The sequence below is a fragment of the Sprattus sprattus genome (genome assembly GCF_963457725.1).
Source record: "Sprattus sprattus genome assembly, chromosome: 10".
In the NCBI taxonomy this organism is placed as follows: Eukaryota; Metazoa; Chordata; class Actinopteri; order Clupeiformes; family Clupeidae; genus Sprattus; species Sprattus sprattus.
Window position 1 is genome coordinate 17,962,431 of NC_137908.1, and position 23,436 is coordinate 17,985,866.

The window sequence follows — 23,436 nt, forward strand, 5'->3', positions numbered from 1 at the left end:
GAGAAAGAGCGAGAGAGAGAGAGAGCGAGAGAAAGAGAGAGAGAGAGAGCGTGGACACTAGGGTTATCTCTAGGCATTATAGCCACAAGGCTTCATGGTGATATCATCAAGCTGGGAAGTATAACTTCTGACACTTACACACACACACATACAGACACACACACAAAAAAACACACACACAAACACACAAACACACACACACACACACGTAAAACTACCAGACATGGGGAATGAGAGAATGCCCAGTTACGCCTCAAAGCTTCACACACCTGCTGTGTCACAGCACTGATCCCTGAAGCAGAGATACACACACACTCACACACACACACACACACACACACACACACACAAACACACACGCAAGCAAACATATACACACACACACACACACACACAAGCAAGCAAGCAAACATATACAAACACACACACACACACACACACACACACACACACAAGCAAGCAAACATATATATATACACACACACACACACACACACACACACACACAAGCAAGCAAACAAAAACGTACAAACACACACACATACACAAGCAAGCAAACAAACATATACACACACACACACACACACACACACACACACACACACACACACAAGCAAACATACACAGAGAAAAATGTGCATGAAACCACACACACACATTTTGCAGGCCATATCCATGAGACAACAGTATGGCATTTTGATAGATATAGTGAGAAACAGAGCGACAGAGAGCAACTGGTAGAGTGAAAGATGAAAAGGGGAGGAAATGGAAAGAAGAGTGAAGGGGGTGGGGCTTGATGGAGAAACCTAAATAATAGCGTTGGGGGTGTGTGGAGGGAGTGCATGTTCCACCAGACAGAATAAAGAGCTGTTCAGCTGTGAGGGGTGAGGGGAGGGAGGGAGAGAGAGAGAGAGAGAGAGAGTGGGGGATGACGAGAGGTAGACAGGGAGGCACTGATGATGGGAAGAAGGGCTTGGCCGTGCTGAGGTAATCTCTCATGGCAGGGAGGGACACTCAGCCTTTCCTGTAAAACGTCTCCTGGACTAAGTGCTATTAAATCACAAAGCCAATTACATTGATCAGCAGTTAGCTGCATCATCGGCCACTGATGAAACAGCAAGCCTGTGAATGTGTATCTCTGTCTGTGTGTTTGTGTGTCTGTGTGTGTGTGTGTCTGTGTGTGTGTGTGTCTGTGTGTGTGTGTGTGTGTGTGTGTGTATGTGTGTGTGTGTGTGTGTCTTTGTGTGTGTATGTGTGAGAGTGGAGAGTGTCTAATGGAGTGTACATGATCTAGGTGGAATATCTTAGTGGTAGATACATACATGCCAGCTTTTATCTGAGAGTGTTTGTCAGTTTGTGATTGTCATGTGTGATTTTCTGGTATGTACAGTATGTGCACGGTTGTTTTGGAATGCAGACATGTGGGTCTGTATGCATGTCTTTTGTTTGTGTGTGTGTGTGTGTGTGTGTGTGTGTGTGTGTGTGTGTGTGTGTTTGTGTGTGTGTGTGTGTGTGTGTGTGTGTGTCGAGACCGTCTTATTGAAAGGGGATGGGTATCTGAGGCAGATTAGTGAGAACCACTGGAGTCAGCAGCAGCAGAGGACACCACAGCTAAGAGATGAAATTGCCCCTACACACACACACACCGCACATAAATACACAAATACCCACCACACACACAAACACACACACCACATATATACACTCATACCCACCACACACACACATAGATAAATGCACATACCCAAATACACAAACAAAGATATATACACACAAAGACACACACACACCCAGAAAGAAAAAGAGAGAGAGAGATTGCTGCTGGAGGGGGACCAAGGGTAAACCAAACCGCCAACAGAAAGACACAACAGCACACATCTAGGACCAAACCCAGTCAGAGCTAACCGTCGTAGTTTGTCTCCATGTCATATTGGCAAAGACATTTTTACACTTTTCTGAATATCTGGTAGGTGTTTGTATTGTTCTTGCATGATGATCACATGTTGCCAGCTGTTCATGATAAAAATTACTCTTTTGAACTATTGAGTTTTAATTGAACTATTAAAAAACTCTGGGCTTTTTGAAAGTAATGGGTTTGGATAATGAGCATGCTAAATTAGGAGGGTGACACTGAACCAAGCAGAGAAGGCCAAGCCAAGGCCATTCCTGTAACTGACTGTGATGGAGTCAGTGCCAAAAGAACATTAATATAAATAGAAATGGAATTTTTTCGTTTTGAATTGCTTGGTTAATTGATGGTTAAAAGAGTGACGATCATCTTTAATGACCTGGATTAAGTGAAACATTTAGTTCTGCATTGGAGCTTGTTCTGTATTCATACATTCAAATATACATATTAGATGAAAAATGTGTCTAAGTTTCTGTTTTGTTGTCAGTATATAAAGTCAAATAATTCTCCCCTCTCTTCTCTGTGAATGCATTTTTTGGAGCAGGCAAGTTTGTGCTCCATGTCAAATAGCCAATTATAAACACGAGTAACAAAATACACAACTTCAAAGCAAGATGCATTTTTCCACATCTGCGAGGATGAAAATGACAAAATGGCTGTTGCCTCAACTTCCTTTTCTGCAAATGTGCCATGGATTTTTCACCCACTCCAGATCAATTAAGTATGACTTATGGACTATACACAATTTCCTACAGCGGTTTTCCAAGTTCTGCTGGCAGTAGGCCACGCTCGATCGGACAAGCAACAAAACAGATATGGAGCGCCTTTTGTCATTTATTGCTATCGTCATCTTTCTGAGCGTCGCTCCATACCCCAGGCCTTCTATTATTTTTATCTATTTGTCTGTAAAGGTTGCCGCTAAATACTCCCCTGATGGTGTCAGAGACTACGGAAAAATATTGGGACTGGTTTTAAAACATGAGGGTCGGAAGTTAGTGACTAGCCAGTCCCTGTCTGGATAACATATTATAGTGCCGAGCACTGGGGGGGTTGCGGTTAAGGATATACAATGAGTTATTGAAGCAGCGGGCATGTTTGAGATTTCCTGAATAAATGGGGGGGTGTGGGCATCATTCATGCGTGTGTGTGCGTACACATCCCCTTCCACACACACGCATATTCACTCACTCAGTCACACAAACAGACTCACACACAGACACACACACACTCTCACAAACACAAACACACACACACACACACACACACACACACACACACAAAAACACACAACAGTTGACATGGAAACAGAGTTGATTCCATGTCTTTCGGGCCAGTGGACAATGCCCTCTCCTGCATGGAGATTCAGCACTGCAGACGCAAGCCAAGCCTTTAGCATGAAATCTCCAGCCCTCTTCACTGATGTACAACACTGCATCCCACACATTTACATAAATAGGCCACATTCACATGTGTACATGTACACCCTCACACACACACACACACACACACACACACACACACACACACACACACACACACACATGTGCATGTATTCTACAGACAGCATACTTTCAGTGGTCCAATGAAATGAGTGGGAGTGGGAGAGCATTTCATATTTAAAGTAGATACACCCACAAACAAAACCGGTAAATACGCATAACCAGTACTCAATGCCAATGCAGAAAAAAAATGTGTCATACACATAATCAATCCGGAAACCTACCCCCCAGCATGTGATCTACATACATTCCCATACATTCTCACAATGACATCCATGGAAAAGCTCTACTCTGTCTATGCTTGCTACACTGAGTCAAGATACCACTGATCGTGTCATTTTAACTGTCAAGCCAACGACTGTGAGTTACATCGGTCCATGTACCATTAAAGCTATACATAGAACCAGTCAATTACAGTGTGTCGTATTCCCTGAAATTGGTAAGCTCATGGTGTCTCTTGATGACTCTTTATGGCTCTGATATGAAGGATACTTATCAAGGCAAAAGTGTGATAGTGTGGACTTGACACCAGCAACTGATGTTAACCAGTGAATGTTTCTCATCAAGCAAATACCAAAACAAACGGCATCCATCTGCTTTCTGAGGCATGATTGTGTCAAGCCCAACCAAGGCCCAAGCATGTCTTTGGGTTGTAAATCCTTTTTGTGCATTCATATATCAAAGTAGTGTACAAACAGAGTTCATCTGGTGTTTACCTGTGCCAGACTGAACTCTCCTGATGCAGTGATCACTACAGACACCCACAGGTACAGATGCTACTGATGCCAACTACAAACAGCTCCAATCAAAGCATCAAAGATCATCAGGACATCTGTTTCCCTCAGCTCTCCTCTCTTTACTCCTCCTCTTCTGTGGGTCCTTCAAACCTCTCCATCCTGCCACCTCTCCCTCTCCCTCTCTCTCCCTCTCTCTCTCTCTCTCTCTTTCTGCATCCCCGTGCATGCACTTGCTTCATCACTCACCTTTTCCCCATCTCTCCTCCTGATTCTTCACTTCCATCCCACACCTTCATCTCTTCCCTTCTCATCTTCTTGTTTCTGTCCCCCCCCCTTCCTCCCCCCATAGGTGCTGAGGGGTTCCAGTAAAAAAAACTCTGTGCCCCCCCCCCCCCCCCCCTCCTCCCCCATAGGTGCTGTGGGGCTCCAGGGTAAAAAGCTCAGGGAGTACTGAGTGGATCCTCTGTCTCTGTTTCCTGTAATCCCTGTCATCACTCTCTGGGTCGCCTGGCATGCTACACTGGCTCAGCAGTACACTCAAGGGAGATAAAACACACACAAACACGCACACGGGCACGCACGCACATACGCACTCAAAGGAACAGATAGACACACACACACACGTGCACATACACACTCAAAGGAACAGACACACACACACACCTACAAACACACAAAAAAATCGCTCAGACGAGAGTCACTCAGTAGGATCAACGCCTTTACTCACAAAGACTAGGGGCTGCAAATCCAAAGTATACAATAGCGATTTGAGGGAGGGAGCCGAACAGTGGAAGAAAAAGAGAAAGAAAGAAAGAAAGAAAAAGACTGAACAGACTACAGACACAGATGTATAGAGTGAAGTTAAGAGTGAGAGAGGAGAGTGTGAGTAGTGGCATGGTGGGTCTGGGCAGGGCTGAGGCAGGGCATTGTGAGGAGCGGTGACTCGTGCTGTGCTGAAATATTCATGCTGATTATCCCTCCCTTATGGAAATGAACAGGAGGCCTTGGCATAAGCTGTCAAAATGTTCAAGAGACGACCTGAGACGGGCCGGCAAGACTGCTGTCTGTCTGTGTGTGTGTGTGTGTGTGTGTGTGTGTGTGTGTGTCTGTCTGTCTGTCTGTCTGTCTGTCTGTCTGTCTGTCTGTCTGTCTGTCTGTCTGTCTGTCTGTCTGTCTGTCTGTCTGTCTGTCTGTCTGTCTGTCTGTCTGTCTGTCTGTCTGTCTGTCTGTCTGTCTGTCTGTCGGTCGGTCGGTCGGTCGGTCGGTCGGTCGGTCGGTCGGTCGGTCTGTCTGTCTGTCTGTCTGTCTGTCTGTCTGTCTGTCTGTAAGAGTAAAAGACTGAATTCCTGGTTTTCAAATGTGCACAAAGACTACGACTCGCTTGTACTAGCTTGGTGTTTTCATGAAGCCCAAATCATTGAGCCTGAGGCCTCAGACAGCAACAGCAAACTGTGTCCCGGAAATGCAGAGCAATCGCAGCGGCTCATGACCCTAACAGAAATTACTCATTGTTATGGAATTGTCATCCTTTCTCTAGTTTCTTGTTCTTATAAAACGACCTCCCCACGTGTACACAGCTAATTAACAAACAAATGTGACTTTGGTAGATCGCCCAATAATTACAATGCATGCCTCGCAGGGGTGTACTCCACCAGACTCCACCAGAAGTACACTACCTTTCTACTGGGTTTCAACAAAAACCCATTTCTTCTCTTGTAGTCACTGGGCTACAGACAGCATATGTTGTATCTTAAAGGAGGGCCTTTACTGATCCTGGGTCCAGCATACGGTGCGTGTTGCGGCTGTCTCCAGCCAGTTAGGCACTGTCGTGTATCCTGCCATCCTAACTAGAATCTGCATGCACCATTCTAGCCAACATAACTAAACAGAACAAAACGAAATGCTTGGTAATATTCTCACACACCTACCCAGGCAGCCTCTCTGTCTCCCTCTCTTTTTATATCACATTACAAACCCTAATTAATACTGATAAATGGCCATATTGAAAGTATCCTAAAAGTATCTCCATATCTGTTTCCCAAATTGATGTCTACTAGCAAAAATGTTCTCTCTCCCTTATAACATAATCTCACTTACTGTACCCCATACCCTATGTTAGCATTTATATGAAATATATATTATTGCCACCACCGACATGTTTTTCTGTTTTCCTTCTCTCCTTTCCCCTGTAACAGTAACCCTATGAGCACAGTGTATACCCACTAAGCTGTTTTTGTATGCATCATGTAAATACCATGATGTTTGGATTTATATATTATTGTTATATAATGTTCATCTTCCAAATTAATGCTGTGTACAACACTTGTTGTTTCCCTTCCCCTTCTGCCAAACAGCACTCCCCATCCCCCCTTCCTATCTCCTACTGGCCGACCTCAAGCACATGGGTCCCCCCTTATGTTCCGTGGTTCTGCTTAAGTTTCCTTCCTGACTAAGGGAGTTTTTCCTTGCCCCTGTTGCCATTGTGATTGCACTACGGGGATCCAGGCTCTGGGCTCTGTAAAGCGCCTTGAGACCATTTATTGTTCTGGCGTTATATAAATAAAATTGATTTGAATTGAATAGAATTGCTGAAATAGTCCACATGGCTTTAGATATATCCATGAAATGACCTCCTGTCTTATTCCTAGTTTTCCCATCCTGCCCTACAGGTCTTAACTGCTATCAGTGACAGTGTTTGGATATGACCAAGACCTCAAGTAAACGTATCCATTATTTACATGAGGTCTAAATATAGCACTCGTCGATACAGTGTCAACTGTAGACACACTCATTGAAAGTGTTTTGCGTTATTTAACATCAGACGTCTGTGTCATCTGCCATGAAGCATTGAATTCCATGAGTTATCCAATTTGCCATTGCACTTGTTTATGGTTAGCTAACAAAACACAATGTAGTCACCACACCCACCTTTTCTCATTGCACTTATGCCAAACCATACAGTCCTACTACCCCTACCCATTCCATCTTCGGTTAGCATGAGAGAAAATAGCAATTATCATCATCCACTCCCACTGATGTTACTCTTAAGAGATTATGCCTGCGATTGCATGCACCACCTTGCACCATTAAATAGGGCCAAGTGTGTATGAGTGTGTGTGTCTGTGCGTTCTCTATAAATAGCAACAGCAGTGGAGGCTCCTATGGTAGAGTTTGTTAGAAGAGGAGCGTGGGAGTGAACTAATGTGACTGCTCACTGCTTACCTAACCGCACCGCTGACTGACACAGAGAGGAAGAGAAAAACAGAGAGAGAGAGAAAGAGAGAGAGCGGACTGTGTGGAAATAAAAGGATCTAAACACACATCTCTCTTGCTCACTCCTTGAAAACAAGCTCTCTCCTTTCCCCACTCATTTCAGAAACATTGGTGCGTCCCTGTTTTTGCTTTCACCACCCTCTCTCTTGTTTGCACACATTTAGACACTCAAAACACTTTTGCAAATGAATAATTCCAACATTGTCATTCTGTGATGAAACATGAATTTCTAAGCAGAAGCAACATGAAGTGGAGTTGCTCGTAAATAGCCCCTCTTCCCTCACAGATCCTCTTAGCTCCTCTCCTCTCTCTGGCTAGCCACATATGGCCATTCCATCACCCAGTTTTTCCATCACTTCCTGATGTCTATATGGCTCTGTGTGATATCACTCTCAGGGCCCTAATTGTATTGATGGGCAACATGTCTGGCAACACGAAAGTCCATCGCGCATGACCTAAATCTAATTTAATAACTTTCATAACACGGGCAAGGTTCTACGCACTGGGGAAGAGTGGCCCGGTTGCGACGCTTGTTCAAGGACCACACAGAACGGGACTGCCAGAGATAACCCCAGAATTCCCACCAGAAGCTGTTAATTACACCCGCCATCTAACTGGTCCTGACCTAACCTGGAGAAACACCACAGACGTGCAAGTCCCCTTCCAGATGCTTCGAAAGCCCCCATATCTAGGTGAATCGCAAAGGTTTTCATTCCATCAATGCTGTAAGGTTACTCATGTGTTCGCTAACTATCCTGGCTCTACACACGATTCTTTCATTTTGGCAATGTTCCTGCAGCCTTCCTGAGCATCGTGCCTTTGGATTGGTGGCTGTTGGTAGACAATGGAGGACCGCTACACACCTGGTTTATCACGCCATACATTATGCCAACAGCTCACAATTGCCAATTGTTAAGTGCCAGGGCTGTGATTGAATGAACCTTTGGCCTGTTAAAAAATGCGCTTAAGATACTTGGACAGGTTAGGTGGCACATTACAATACAGCCATCAGGAAGACAGTGCCTTCTTTGTGGCATATGTTTCGTGGTCACAACATTGGCATGGATCATGGGTGGCAAAACATGTCAGAGGACACATAAGGTGGAGCACTGCAAAGGGAGGCCGAACTACATATACTGGCAGCAGGAGAGGACAACTGGGGAGACCATGTGCACTAAAGGAGGGACCAGTTAGCAGAGCAGATGTTTCCTTGGTAAACACATTTTGATCAATGGTTTGCTCCTATCAATTAGGTAAATACATCACTAACCACACCTGAGACAGGTTTATGTTTAAATTAATTTCTTCTGGTGGTCCTTAAAATGATTTCATGATGGGCATGGACCCCCCCCCCCCCCCCCCCTTGTTCCTTGTTGTCCACTCTGTGTTTTGCCCAGACCCTGCACTACCTGGTTTTCGGACGAGTGGCAGAATCTATTGCTAGTGCTGCTGCTTGAACACCTGTTGCAACTCATTTCGTCAGTCTATTTCAACTCTGTTAAGACTTCACTCCTCGCTGAAACTCATTAGAGAGTTCATGTGTGAGTTTCTAATCCGTACTTTCCAGGTCAAGTTTATGTGTTCTCGTTAAGATTTCACTGAAATTAGAATCAGCCCCTTTTCAGTGGATTTACAACTCACCTTTGCTCTCAAGATCTGTTCACTGGATTTGACTCAGACTGACTTCTCTAGATACGAGTGTGGGTGCTGCTCTGGATCTTGGTGTTTTTTACCTTTTGGGATTGTAAAATGTTTTGGCCTTGTCTAGTTTTGAACTCTTACTTTGTTTAAGACCACTGTATGTTTCGCACTCTGGGATTCAATACTTCTATTGTACCCTTATTTAGAGCAGTTTTTGGGATACAAACTCTGGCTGTCGTTTTTTTTGTTTGCCTGGCAGCTTGTGTTAAGAGACTCATTAAAAACCAACTTGTTTTCACGGCTTCAGTTTATTGGGACTGCTTTTAGGTCCTGAAATCACACTCCTGGTCTCACCAGCCGTGACATAACCATACAATTTGCCTAGTGAGCTCCGTCTGAACGCTAATAAGGTATGGTCGAATCCTTCGCGATTGGCTGATGAGAAATGACTTGCATGCATGGACTGCATGAAGCCTATTCAAGGTGCTCGTTGCACTATGAAATTAGGGCCCTCAGTGTCTCACTAAATGGATTCACTCTCTTATCAAGAAAACACTTTCACCTCGCTTTCTCTCCATCTCTCTCTCTCTGTCTTCCTAAACATCTTTTCACTTTCCCTATGCCAGCACTCCCTCCTGTTGGCATAATGTCTCCCATTCCTCTAAGTAAACACACTCTTCTCTGGCTCTCTCTCGCTCTCTTGCTCTCTCCCCTCTGTTTCTCCTCTACTCCCTGCAGCTTCTCTCACCTTCCCACCCTTGGCACAGTGGAAATAAATCCCCCCAAACTAAATTCAGTTTATTCTTCACTTACTTTCCTCAAAATAAGACACACTTATGCATAATTTGTAAAAACCTTTTTTCCATGCTACTCGTTTAAAAACGCTCTCTCTTCAAGAGTGTAAACTATGTGCACGAGGGAGGAGGAGGAGAAGAGGGAGAGAGTTTGTGTGTGTGTGGGAGAGAGAGAGGCAGGCAATCTTGTTACCAGCCGGCGTCGCCCTGGGAAGATTTCTATCAGACACACATATAGGGAGAGGCATCCATTTAGAAAATGGCTTTTCTAGACATGCTGGGCCATTTAGCACGCCCTGCGACGACTCCTGCTTGGGCCTGTGATAAATGCTCTTTCCCACACACACACAAACACACAATGCACAGTCACTCACGTGGGGTCACTCAGTTTCATATGATCAGAATTGATAACTGAGGTTTTTAACAAGTCTATGTACACTTTTTGTCATATGGAGATAAAAACAAAAATCAGCTAAATGAATGTGGGTGACACATCCCTTTCCAACAGGGACCCACTATGTATGCACTATGTATGCCTTTTTTCGCATTGACTGAGCCTGAAAAAGTGTTTATTATTATTGCTGTACATTTGTTAACCAAGTAGTGATTACAATTTCAATTTTTTTTTAATACAACCAGGAGTTATAAGCACTGTAAAGGCTAAGAATGGTTTAAAGGGGCATTTATCAGTTTTTCCATAATGTTTCCCAAACCTACATTAACACAACAAATTCAGGTTACTATCCCACAGGATTGAAATCATCGTATCTAATGAGATAAATTATAATGAATGTGATTAACTAAGCCACTAGATCTCTCAACAGATGCTTAAATTATGAAAACACAAAGCTAAGTAAGTAGAGGGTTAGCAAACTGAATGGACATTCAAATCCAACGGGGAAATGAGATCTACTGTATGTCCCTTCACCCTGATACGTACCTTTGTGGCTTTTTGACCTCTCATAGAACCGAGCCAAATGTGACATCTTTTTTATCACCTTACATAGCAGCCATGGTTGCAGCAAGCATTTGTGTGTGTATTTAAATCAGTTTAAGCATTATGCACTGCATGCTAATATGTAGACCAAAACAATACTGATAAACACTCTTCAGCTTCTCATTTCCAGACTATAATTCAATGCAAACCTCATCTGGGGAGACGTCTAGACATAGCCAGGCCCTGTTACACAAACCACAAATCAGCAGCTTCTACAGTGTCTGAAATTTCCCGGCTCTACTATGTTGATATGCCGTTCATGCCGTTTGCGTTTTATAGACATGTGTCTAGAAGTTTCTGAAAGGCACAAAAATCTTGCAAAATTCTCAATGGATCCACCACAACACTGTTCTACGGTAACACACTTGATCCATCGTGTAAATGATACTGCAACAAGCAATGAGATCACTAACTGCACCCTGAATCACCCACACCCACACGAAAGCTAGGCTACCGACTCTAATTACCATTAGCTATGTAACAGAACTAGCCTGTTAAAGATAACTGCATAAAACAAACATTGTTACAGATCCTTCAAATTCTACAGATGCCCCTTGACATGTATCACCTAAATAAACTACTGTAATATAAGTAAATGAATACATGCGTTCATCCATCTTCCAATGATCCCTACTACTAGATCATGTTGACCTTGACATAGGGGGTATAAGGTTCTGCACAGTAGACAGGCATTCAACTCCATTGTTATCGGATGACAGAGATGGCTTTGATGTACAGTCCATGGCGTTCTCATGTAAATTGTAACTCCACATTAAAGGAGGCACTGCAACCCACTAAAAGAGGGTAATAAAGGGGGTCATAAGGACTGAGGTGCTACTAATTGGTACTGTACTGTTGAAATCCCAATTCAATCCATTTAAGAACCGTTTCATCTTGTTATCCCTAAATGGTATGTATCCCCAAGACGTCCATGTAGTTTTGATGATCCATTAATATATGGAGGGTCCATTGTACAGCTTCCGGGCATATGTTAGTAATACACTTTGACAGGCACCTCTTTCTTCAGTGCTTTGAGGCATTAATCGTTACCTTTGCCATTAATACTCCCATGAATGTATGTCACCAGGACCGTGGCTAATTCTTTTTAAGGGGAAATGTAATAAGTGAATTTTCATGAAGGACCACCCCTGACACAGCTAACTGATCCAATGTGCTCATAGGTTAAGTTGGGTACAGCGCCCACCTGAGAGGCCCACTGCAGACCAGAGTGAGAGAGAGGAGGGGGGGGGGGAGAGAGATAGATAGTGAGAGAGAGAGAGAGAGAGAGAGAGAGAGAGAGAGAAAGAGTGAAAGGGACCAAGAGAGAGAGTACCAGGCAGGACCTTACCCCTTTCATCTGCTGCACTCCAGTGACCAGCGGCAGGACCCTCTCCAGCTCCTTCTCTATGCGTCGAGCCCAGTGCACCATCCTGCAGAACAACAGACAAATCCACAGCAACCGGTTACATTCTATTTTTTGGGGGGGAATGGCCACAGAAGAAATGTTTTTTTTACCTCACAATACAATTTGATTTAACTGCCAAGACAAAAACAGGTTGGGTAAGGGTGAGAACAACAGTTGTAGAACAGTGAAAATGAACAATTGATGAGCTGAGAGAGCAGATAAAAACCGCAATTCAGCCTGGATCGGTTATGTGGAACAGCACAACTGATTTGAGATCAGTCAACGGAAATCAGAACAGTTCAAGACCCCAAATCGGAATGTGCATGTAAATCCAAACTCTGGTTTTAGCCAAGGCAGCAATGGCAGTGCAATAAAAAAAAAAAAACAGATTGAAGCTTTTCCTAAACTAAAAAAAAATGATGTTCTTGTGGTTAAATTCTTAAAAGGGACACAGAGTATCTTAATCTTTAGGGTAGCCATATAAAGCCCCCTGAACGTATTATCTTAAAACCCTAATGATGTGAGATTGGGAAGGGAGGCGGGAAGTCTGAAAAATCCCCCTTATCAGGTGCAAGCAGCCCCAGAATGCCCCAGAGAGAAGCAATGCAGATCTGCCACCATGCTTGCATTGTGTTTGAGTGAGTGTGTGTGTGTGTCTGTGTGTGTGTGTTTTTAAATACGAAAAAAAAGATTTGTGCATTCACATGTAAGGTGTGTGTGGTGGCTGCTGCTAAAAGACTCTGCACGCACGGCACTGACACAACATGATAGGCCTTTGACACCGCCACAGGGACGTTTTTCCCAGGAATATTTTCTCAGCCAAAAAACTAGGTGTCTTTCCTGATTCCAGGCCTTTAGATCTCAAGACTTGATTGGCATTTCAAGAAAGCTTTCTGACAGCGTCTTAGTTGTCAAAAATGGTAGCAGTTGTTCCCCATCATTCTAACATCTTTCTCTCAATCGCTCGCTCTCTCACTTTCTTTCTTTCCCTTTGTCTCTCATGGTGAAATACCAGATAGAACTAACTATGGAGAAGGTAGTACTAGTGCACCTCAGAGAGGACAACCCCCTGAACACTTCTGCTACTGCTGTTCTTCTTTTCTTCTTTTTTTCATTCCACAACAGAGCTGACAGGTCCTCTGTGTGGTATGATTGTGTGTCTATGTCTAGCTATGTGTGCTTACATCTATGTGTACTGTATGTGTGTTTGATTACCTGTGACAGAAAATTAATAAGCACACTAAAGTTGAAGAATGGACTGGAGAACGAAGTCAGGTTTCTGTAGGTTTAATTCAGCGTGGAGACCCCCTCCCAGCTGGTGCTTAGGCATTTATGTGTTGGCATTTATACATTTCAGTCAGGTAGAATACAAAAGGAGAGGGGAGGGCCACACCCTTTAGGTGAGAGGAAGGGGAAGACAGTTGGGAGAGGGGTTCATCTATGGAGGGAGGGGGTTGATGCCAGGACACAAAGGATTCTATCTAGCAGGAAGGGGGGGGGGGGGGGGGGTCACATGTCATTTGCTTGGATCTCAGTGAAACACACAGTACACATCCAAAATGAGTAGAAGATACAAAATAAGGAGTAAATGTCTTAATAGCAAAATCTCCAGTCCCATCACCTGTGTGTGTGTGTATGTGTGTGTGTGTGTGTGTGTGTGTATTTAGGAGGGTTGTAGTAATCTGTGTGTGTGTGTGTGCACATGTGTATGTGTGTGTGTGTGTGTGTATTTAGGAGGGTTGTAGTAATCTGTGTGTGTGTGTGTGTGTGTGTGTGTGTGTGTGTGTGTGTTTGTGCGTCAGCAGCTGTGAGGGGCCACACTGATAAAAGGCCAGCCTGGGACAGAAGTGCAGCCCTAAGCAGGACGGGCGCTCAGCTGGCAGAGCCAGAGGAGGAATTAAGAGATCAGACAACCCGGCAGCCAGCCGATCACCACACCAGTAGATCTCTCCGCCACACCACACACCAAACCCCTCTACCCACCGCAACATGGCACCACTCACATGACCGCCTGCTCACAAATGTGCACTTACAGTAGCAAGTATACGATTATTTGTACAAACACACACTCTCTATCTGACACACACACGACACAAAATAACTCAATGAAATGATGCCCATCATATGAACTGAGGATGTGGGATATTTTGTCAAAAACTCAACAAAAAAATCTACATTAACTGACAAATGTGTGAGTGACAACAACCAACATTACATGACCCCAGACGTTAGTACTGCTGTGAGGCCATGAAGTAAATGTGTAATATAATCACGCCTGTGCATTTGTATTTATCTCAGTGTGTACACATATATGTAAATATGAGACGCTATGACTCAAAACATCCCCAGCCGCCATGGCTAAGGTTGTAATATGGCTAATAGGTGTTCAAGGAAGCTCATGAAGGTGTTTGATAGGTTATTATCCTTTCAACTAAATGGTTTATCTGACAATATGGCTGTCTGAAGAAGCTTCCGAGGCCACGCAGACACACCGTATTAATCTTGTTGTGCAGCATCCACCAGCGTCAGCTCAGGGCCAGAACACACACAGGACTATATTAAAACAATTACGCTGTCAGAGTTATATACGACGTGGCTGCTCACAAGGCCATTGTGTGAATGTGTGTGCATGTGCTTATGTTACGCCGGATGTCAAATTACCAACCTGAAGAACACCACCCAGGCAAATACATACATATAAGCAAGATGTCAATTTGCATGCACGCTCATGCACAAGAAAATGGACACATACACAAACACACACACACACACACACACACACACACACACACACACACACACACACACACACACATACAGACATCATATTAGTGTGCAGCCTCTGCGGCTGTCAGCAGAGGTGACACAGACGGCAGCGTGTCCCATTCCAATCTCCCCGCACTGATGTTTTATCAGCTGGCACCAACAGAAAATGAATACATTCATTTGTCTTTTAATGATGGGAGCACAAAAATAGAAATGTCAGCTTCAAATGCCAACATGCTTTGAATGACAAGACTGTAAAGATTCCTCAAACTGTGTGACATCCCTCATGAGGAAAAGCATGAGGGACAGAGGGAGAGGGGGAATGACAAGAAACTGACAGACAGATAGACACAAAAGCAGGCCGCCAGAAACCGCCATTTCACAAGCGCTTATGTGCCATTTTGCAGATGAGAATTGCCCGCCTGTTTTACACAGTAAACATTTAAACACCATTGTTTCTGTACATTTAGAGGTCATAGAGAGGAAGGAGAGCTAGAAAGAGAGAGATGTTGAGGGATGGGGTGGAAGTGTGATGTATAGGCCTCTAAGAGGAAGGCAAGAGTGCTGAAGAAAGCCTGGTGACCAGAAAAAGGTCACCTAGCAATGAAGTGAGAGCTGGCTTAAAGTGAGAGTGCCGTGGAGCGACATGCGCACTGACGCTAACCACCAGTGACAATACCTCTGTCCCCGAGCAAACATGCTCCTCATAGCCAACACCGCACACACACATGAAAACACACACACACACACAGACATAGACCTTAATCCCATCCCTACCAATTACACAAACACACCTTCATATCACAGACACACACTTTCCTTCTAACACTTCCACATACACACACATTCTCACAATCCTGATCTCCACAAACACATCCGTCATCATGCATATGCACATGCACACACACACACACACACCTATACGTAAACACACACACACAAACACACACACACACACACACACACAATATCACAAAGACAGAAATAGGAAAAGAGAGAGTGATGAAGAGCTAGCACAGAAAGGAGGGATTGGATTGTGTAGAGAGGGGGCGGCTGATATTGTTTGCTATCAGGCTGTATTGTGGGTCATGTTCTGTTGCCTGTGTTGTGCCTCCCTGCCAATGAGGGATCAGCAGCTTCAGCCAAGGGAGAGAGCAAGAGTAGGAGTAGGAAGAGGAGAGAATAACAGAGGGGTGAGCAGAGAGATGGACGGCTGGGGGAGCTCTCGCTTGCTGCTAATGAGCCTCTCTCTCTTCTTCGGTCTCCCACTCTCTGTTAAAAAGTACAGACTTGACAATGCTGGCTTGTGGATGATACCAATATAAACACAAGTTGATATAAGGTTACATCTTCCTCCATCTCTCTTCCTGCCCCTGTTCTCTCACTCTCTCTCTCTCTCTCTCTCTTTCACTCTCTCTCTCTCTCTCTAAGTTTGGTATCCTTGTAATACAGTAATACTACTGCAGCCTTGTCTTATATAAATAGTGTTCACATGAGGTTCTGTCCCCACTTTTTCAATTTATCAATGCCTTCCCCTTGCCCCTCTTTCTCTCGCCCTCTCTCTCCCTCCCTCCAAACGCCTCACTAAACAGCTTTTTTCTCCAACCTTTTTCTCCAAATTAGGCAAGAGAGCCGAAAGAAATGTGGAGCACTGAAAAGTTCCCCATCCCTCGGTCCGTCACACAACCCTTCAGCCAGAGATGAGGAGAAGGAGTGAGAGGGAGAGAAAGAGAGACAGAGTGCTTTTCAGAACAGCCAATGCAGTCACACTCTTTCCACTCTACCACCATTCATCTTTCATTTAAAACAATTTAAAGTTTCATTTGTGCTCCACCAAACAGTTTGTACCAATTACAGCATTTGCATTTGCACAAAATATGGAATGCAATCATCTCCTCAGCCACACACCAATAGTCACCCATAAAGATGTGTTTATCGCAAAAAGCAAGTTACTCAGAATCTCAGTGGCTACAGAGAACTGGCCACAATCCACTTCAGTCAGCTCTTTGCCTTTGAGCTGGGGCCTCTCAACAGCTGATGTCACTGGGATAGTTTGATGTTGAATTGAACTGAGCAGCTATTTCCTCAGCATGTTAGTTTTTTTTTTTATCTATAAAATCTATAATCTATAAATCAATGCAAAAATAGTACTACAATGTTGCAGACAACATTACACTTAGAACTTGACATATTCTTCTGTACAGCGCCGTGGCAATGTGGTAAGTCTGAATTTATTTACAAATGCATAGGCAATGTCATGGCCTATCCTGTAAGGAACGCACAGCTGTTGACATCAACACCTGCAAGAGACCTCGGCAAGCCACAGGCCTGACACATGATGTCAAACATCAAGGCAATGATCTCATGAAACAGAGCCAATTGGTAACACTTTTTCTTCTTTGATGCGACGTCAAGGAGATATGCATCTTCAAAGTGTCCCAAGACACACTGACTGGTTGCCTTCCAAGCCTGTGGCCAACCTGGGCTGAATGTGGATGCGTGTTTGTGCTGGGAATTTGATCCCGCTCTTGCCTCTATCTTTCGCCAGCTTTCCCCAGGAGGCTGTGGGAGGGCTGTTGTCTCCCTCACTGAAAGCAGGCCTGGGGGGGTTGGGTGGGGGCGATGCGCAGACCCAAAGCTTGAGCCATAACGCCTCAGAAAAGATCTGCTGCTTGTGATAAAAGGTTTCCACAGCCACTGATCTGACAACAGCTCTGTCATCCCCTTCTCCCGCCTTTCCCATCACAGGCAAACAGCAGAGGAGTCACAGTTTGGGTTCTGAGAGTAAAAATACTAGCGTGTATTCTTATGCTCCATCCACGCAGTGAGCCAGCAGGTTTCACGCATTAGTTCAGCCTGCTGGTTTAAGAGCTCTGCTAATTAACACAATTTATTTAGTACATAAACTTAGAAAACATGGATTTTTCACCTCTCTAAAATAAAGAAACAGGCTACAGTTTACAGAGAGCAGTGAGATCCTTGACAAATTACCAGATTTCTGTTTTGTAAGCTACAGCTAGCACCCCCCACCCCCCCCCCCCCAGTACAGCGACTGTATTTACCCTGATGAGGTGGTTGGCCTCAGAGCTGAGTCATGTGACTCACCAAACTTAACATAACCGATTTTGACAAGGAACTTCTGAATCTCTTTCTCCAGTGTCTGGTAATTCAAGGTTCTTTATGAATCCACCAACATGAACCCTTTCTGTGATCTGAGTCTAATGATTTCAGGGTAAGCAAAGTTCAATTGTGAAATATTGTTTACGGCCTGGTTGACACTGCATAACTTTGCTATCCTTTATCTTCTCATATGCGGAGGTAGTTTAGTAGATGGCGGGGAGGCTCTGACATTCAGACTGTGCTTCTGTGAAGGTTATTACTCTCAAGAAGTTCAGCCATACTGTTTCTTGGGTGAGGGGGGGTTGGTTAGGGTTAGGGTTGGGGGGGGGGGGGCCTGGAAAGGAAGGAAGTCCTGGACATGGTGGCAATAATAAAGGGACCAGCTCTGTTATTCCTATTGTGCTCATTGTTACTCCACATGCATATCTACTCAGGTGGGTGCCCCAGATCTGTACACCAGTAATCATGTCGGGCAACAGCAATTGGTGTGAGCTGAGCCTCCTCCTTGGTGGAGAAATACATTGGAAATAACACATAAACACACTCATTTTGAAACTTTGCAGAAACTTTTCAATATCTGACCCAATATCTTGCCGACACACGATTGTGCAGGTATTGTCGTTTTTACTCAACAACTACAACATATTTGGCAATACTCATTATCCGCATTAAGGGATTCTTAAGGGATTCTATGTGTCTCTCTGATGTTTACTGTGAAGTAGACAGCTGGTCTGAAATGTGCTCTGCAAGTTGCACATTCCCCAAAGGCCATTCTTCAAACCTAAAGTAACATTATGACTCAAGGACTAACATTTGACAATAAAATCAATCGTCTATAATTGTCTGTAAGGTAAATCAATATCAAACGTAAGATTGTATGATAGGAATGAAGAACTTGTCCACTGCAGAATAGTCCAGTTATTCTAAGCCTTTCCTGTTTTTTCAACTCATTGAGTTGTCTATGAAACCTCAGTTCCTGAGCGCACTGTTTTGATTGTATCTTTATGAAGTGCTCTTAAACAATAAAACTGCGAAAAGAGGCCGTGGATAACCAGCGTGAGTCAGCAGCGTGAGCCACGGTCTCCTGAGACAGGAAGACAAATCAGCCTTGCGGAGCTGCACCTTGGCCTAGACATCTTGCCATCGCGAAGAAATCTTTTTCACGCGCGCTGTGGCCACATCTGTCGCCACCATTTTCCAAAACGTACAGCACACACTAAAGTCTAGGGCAAACTGTTTCTGGGTCGCTCTAAGCACGGCTATTAAAGCAGGTCACAGACTTTTCACGGAGGTTCGTTAGCTAATATAGCCTTTGATGGGAGGTATGTGAAGGGTGAAGGAGGAGGGTCTTGAGGCCATCTACGCGTGTAAAATACTGTACAATCCACGGATGGCAAAGCATGGGCAATATATGAGGCAAAACGAAAAGAGAAGAAACCGTTTTCATTTGACCGCGCTTGGTAGTAGCTTAGTTATGAGGCTATTTAGAGTGTTGATTTCCCTGCCGAATGAAATATTTAAATGGGGAGTCATTAAGTCATTAACTCGTGCGGAACTATTACGGAACCTGTGACGTCCATTACCAAACCAAGTGCATGAGATATCTGTATGCCTTGGTCACATAATTCACCAAACCTGAAGTAGTGTGTTTGCGTGTGTCTGATGGTTGGACCAACCACGAACTAGAAAAAGTCCACAAAAATGTCTGTGATTTTTATGAACCCCTAACCCTCCGAACTTGTGAGCCACATTCTGAGACACACTACTAGATGGCCTAGGGAATATAGAGGGAGGAAGAAGCAGTTGCTCGAAGACCTGAAGTGAAGATCAATGTAGGTTATAAATCTGACATCCTCTCAGTAAGTTACCTGTAACAACATCGCCCTTTACGATCCCTGTGCGCTCGGGGGCATGCAATGTAGTAGCGCCTTGCGAGGAAGAATTGCATGAAGCGTTAGGGGGCATCATTACTTGCTGTTTTAATGTATACTTTTTCATTGATATTTGATAAACCATAATTAAAATAATAAAACAGAATGAAAAACGAGCTGCTCATTTCTTAAGCATATGTAGTGAAATCCCCTAGGCCAACCACTACATATTTGATAAGGCACTACATTTAACTGATTGGCTTGATAGTTTGAATGAAGGCTACAGGCTTCAGAGCTGTTTTTTATTATCAAATGGAGTCCCTTCTAAAGCCGATCAACCTCTGTATATCACCAGCAAAGCAATCTCATTCGCTGAATCATGGATATATTTCGATGCTGCTTAATATAATGGCATGTTTATTCGATTCGATTCTGTACCATTGTCTTTATCGTTGCATAAACCCGTCGTATAATAGTGGACTGTTATGTAAAGAGAGGGCGAGGAAGCCTGTGGAGGCTGACTAGTAAGCGGGCTGCTGTGTGTGGGCTGCACGCGGGACGGAAGCAGCTCCCGGAGGCAGGGACTGAGCGGTCGGAGCAGCTGGCGCGTAGCCAACACCCTCAGCTACTCAATAAGACTAACATCTTATGTTGTATGGCTGTACGTGTAATTTGAACTACGTGGTTATGATTACATACTGAACTGCTCAACTTGAGACAATATCTCACACTAAATGCGTGTGGTTGAAGTTATTTCACGAGTGCAAGTAAAACCACGTGCGTTTTAAAACATTTGTCGGCTCCTCCAGGCGCAAGTGCTCACATCCGAAGGCAACTATATCATTGGTGTCATAAATGCTGAAATGTGCTACAAGAAAAATGCTCTTCGTATCTTGCTTTTGGGGGGGTTCAAATGTAAAAAATAAATAACATTACTTTTGGGTAGCAGGGTACTTATACGGTCATTGCCAAGGGCAACCGTCAATATCATCTCTGTCGACACTGCAGGTACGCCAGGACAGGGGACTTGGGACTGGTATTTTTATTTCCATGGCCAAAACAGAAATAACACACTATGAAAATCGCGACACTTTTTTTTTTTTTTTTTTTTACTGTAGCCTATATCCTCACTCACTCCCGTTTGTTATGTTTTGCTATATCTGAAGTCAGCCAAGAAACAGACTACCGTTCCAGAGTTCTCTTCTCAGGTAAAACACGTTATTCGTCGGTTGTTTTTTCTTCTTCTTTTTTGACAACGGCTGATTATGTTGAGCCGCTTACAGTTTCTCCAATATCTCAGACCGAAGTGGTCGCATCCATGCGTGGAGGACGAATTTATTAACATTATTTGACCATGGCTCTTCCTCGGCCCAACGGGAAGCGGCTCAAAATATATCCACTGTGACGTCCAGATGGAAGCGAGCTCTTATTCTAGGACCACGGCTCTCCTGATCAATAATTGAGCGCTGTGGTTTACGTAGCGATGAACACCTGTGTGTTGCCCCTTTCAAAGTGAACCTTCAAGCATGCCGTCCCTTCATCACAACGGCTAACCGCGTGTAAGATGGGCAAACGCAACGAACCACGACGACGAAAAATGTTGCACAAGCTAATAAGACTAAGTATGTAACATAAAACATCATTGTGAAATATCAAGCTTACTGCAATACTGAACATTAAAGACAAATGAAAGGAGGACTGAAAGCGGGTAAGATGGAGAGCGCATCGCAACACTATCGCACTTTGGGTAAACATTACGGTCAGGCCACCTGTCCCAATTCTGCGCTCCCGTTTTGAGTCTCCTTTCAGCCGGTACTTACGTGTAATGCCCCGGGAATTTGAGAGTCTCTGTTCCTGGCGAGGTCACGCAGATGATCAGGATAGTTTGGATTGAGAACAGGCAAAACATTCCGGATGACTGAGGGCAGAGCGCCATTTTCCATTAAAAATGCAAGAAACTGATATATAAATGGGACGGAGCCGCGTTTGTACTCTCTTAGGGGAAAACGAAGGGTGGAAACGGAATGTCTGTCGGTGTCGGCGAATAGCGAATGCTCCTGAAGATCAGCTGCTGTGAAATCTCGAGCCCAAACCGATTGACTGACGATTGGCAGTCTGAGACGAGTCGATACGAAGACACACAGATGCACTGCCGCTGCTGCCGCCACTGGTGCTGCTGCTGTGCCTTATTTGTTCGCTCGCTCGCTCTTTCTCTCTCTCGCTCTACCATGTAACAAACAGACTGCACGAATACGACATATTCTAATATTCGTCCGCGACAGGCGGGGGCGCGCGTTAGGCCATTCCCCCGTTGTCCCGTAGCCCCCCGGTAACCGTTTGGTCCGAATTATGGAAAGAGAGAAAACTTCTATTATGTTTAGAATGAATTATACCTATACCTACAGCAATGTTGAAATATATAAGGATTTGTTTATCTATCATTGGGAATATGAGAAAATACATCACTCATCAGTACAAACATGCGGTCCATTGTAAAATCAAACAAAAAAACATATGGTGCCAAAATCAAGGCTATGTAAATAAATGAAATTTAGCTACACATTGATGGGAATGGATGATACTGCAAAACTATATTATATTTTGTAGCATTTTCCCTTTTGTATCTACTGTCAAAGATGGTGAAAACAAATTTGGCTGTTTTTTTTAAAGCTACTTTAAAAAAAAGCAAAAGTTAAAGTGTTTTTTTACACCTGGTACACACCTAAAACTAATTTCTCAAATCACAAATCAGTAAACATTTTAGTGTTAAAAATGATAAATATGTCAGTTTTTTCCTGTAGTGTCCCTCACACTTCTAATATAACCTCTGAATATGCTTCTCTGCATCTCCTTTCCTAGTTCCTAGCTGTTTAACCTAAGAAGACATCTTCATAATATCATACTTCTATGACTTCTAATGCACTTCTAAACAGGATCTGTGGTCGGCTAGTCTGTATTTGTATTCTGATGAGTCTGTTGAAACAAAAGAGATAAACGTGCAGTGACTGGTAGAACTTGAGCAGTAACCAAAGTCTCCCAATCAGATTGTGTCTTACAGACACGTCGTGCCCTCCCACACACCCCAGTCGATATCCCAGCTAATTGGCACTCAGCACTCAACCTCCTTGTCTGAGTGTCCATTGCAGATATCATTGCCACATCACACATACACACAAACAAGTATATGCACATACCACATTCTCTCTCTCTCTCTCTCTCTCTCGCTCGCTCGCTCTCTCTCTCTCAAACACACACACACACACACACACACACAAAACTCAGGATGTCCCACATTGACGTTATCTCAGGCGGTGATCCGATGGCAGGCCGAGGCTCTGTTCTTGCTCGTCCATGTGTTCAGGTGCCCTTGGCTGTGTATTGATCAGCAGGAGACATGCAGGTGCTGTCCCACACGCTCACAACT

General features: G+C 44.0%; 1 protein-coding gene across 1 annotated transcript in view; it reads right to left on the reverse strand.

Moving 5' to 3' along the window:
* Positions 1-21,948, reverse strand: part of cacna2d2a (calcium channel, voltage-dependent, alpha 2/delta subunit 2a) — a gene marked incomplete at both ends in the record, with an annotated part of 187,965 nt that extends 166,017 nt beyond the window's left edge. The window contains 2 exons of the mRNA XM_080845556.1: positions 12,199-12,280; positions 21,833-21,948. Of these exons, the coding sequence (XP_080701682.1) occupies positions 12,199-12,280; positions 21,833-21,948 (198 nt within the window). The remainder of the gene's footprint in view (positions 1-12,198; positions 12,281-21,832) is intronic.
* Between the last annotated feature and the right edge of the window lie 1,488 nt (positions 21,949-23,436).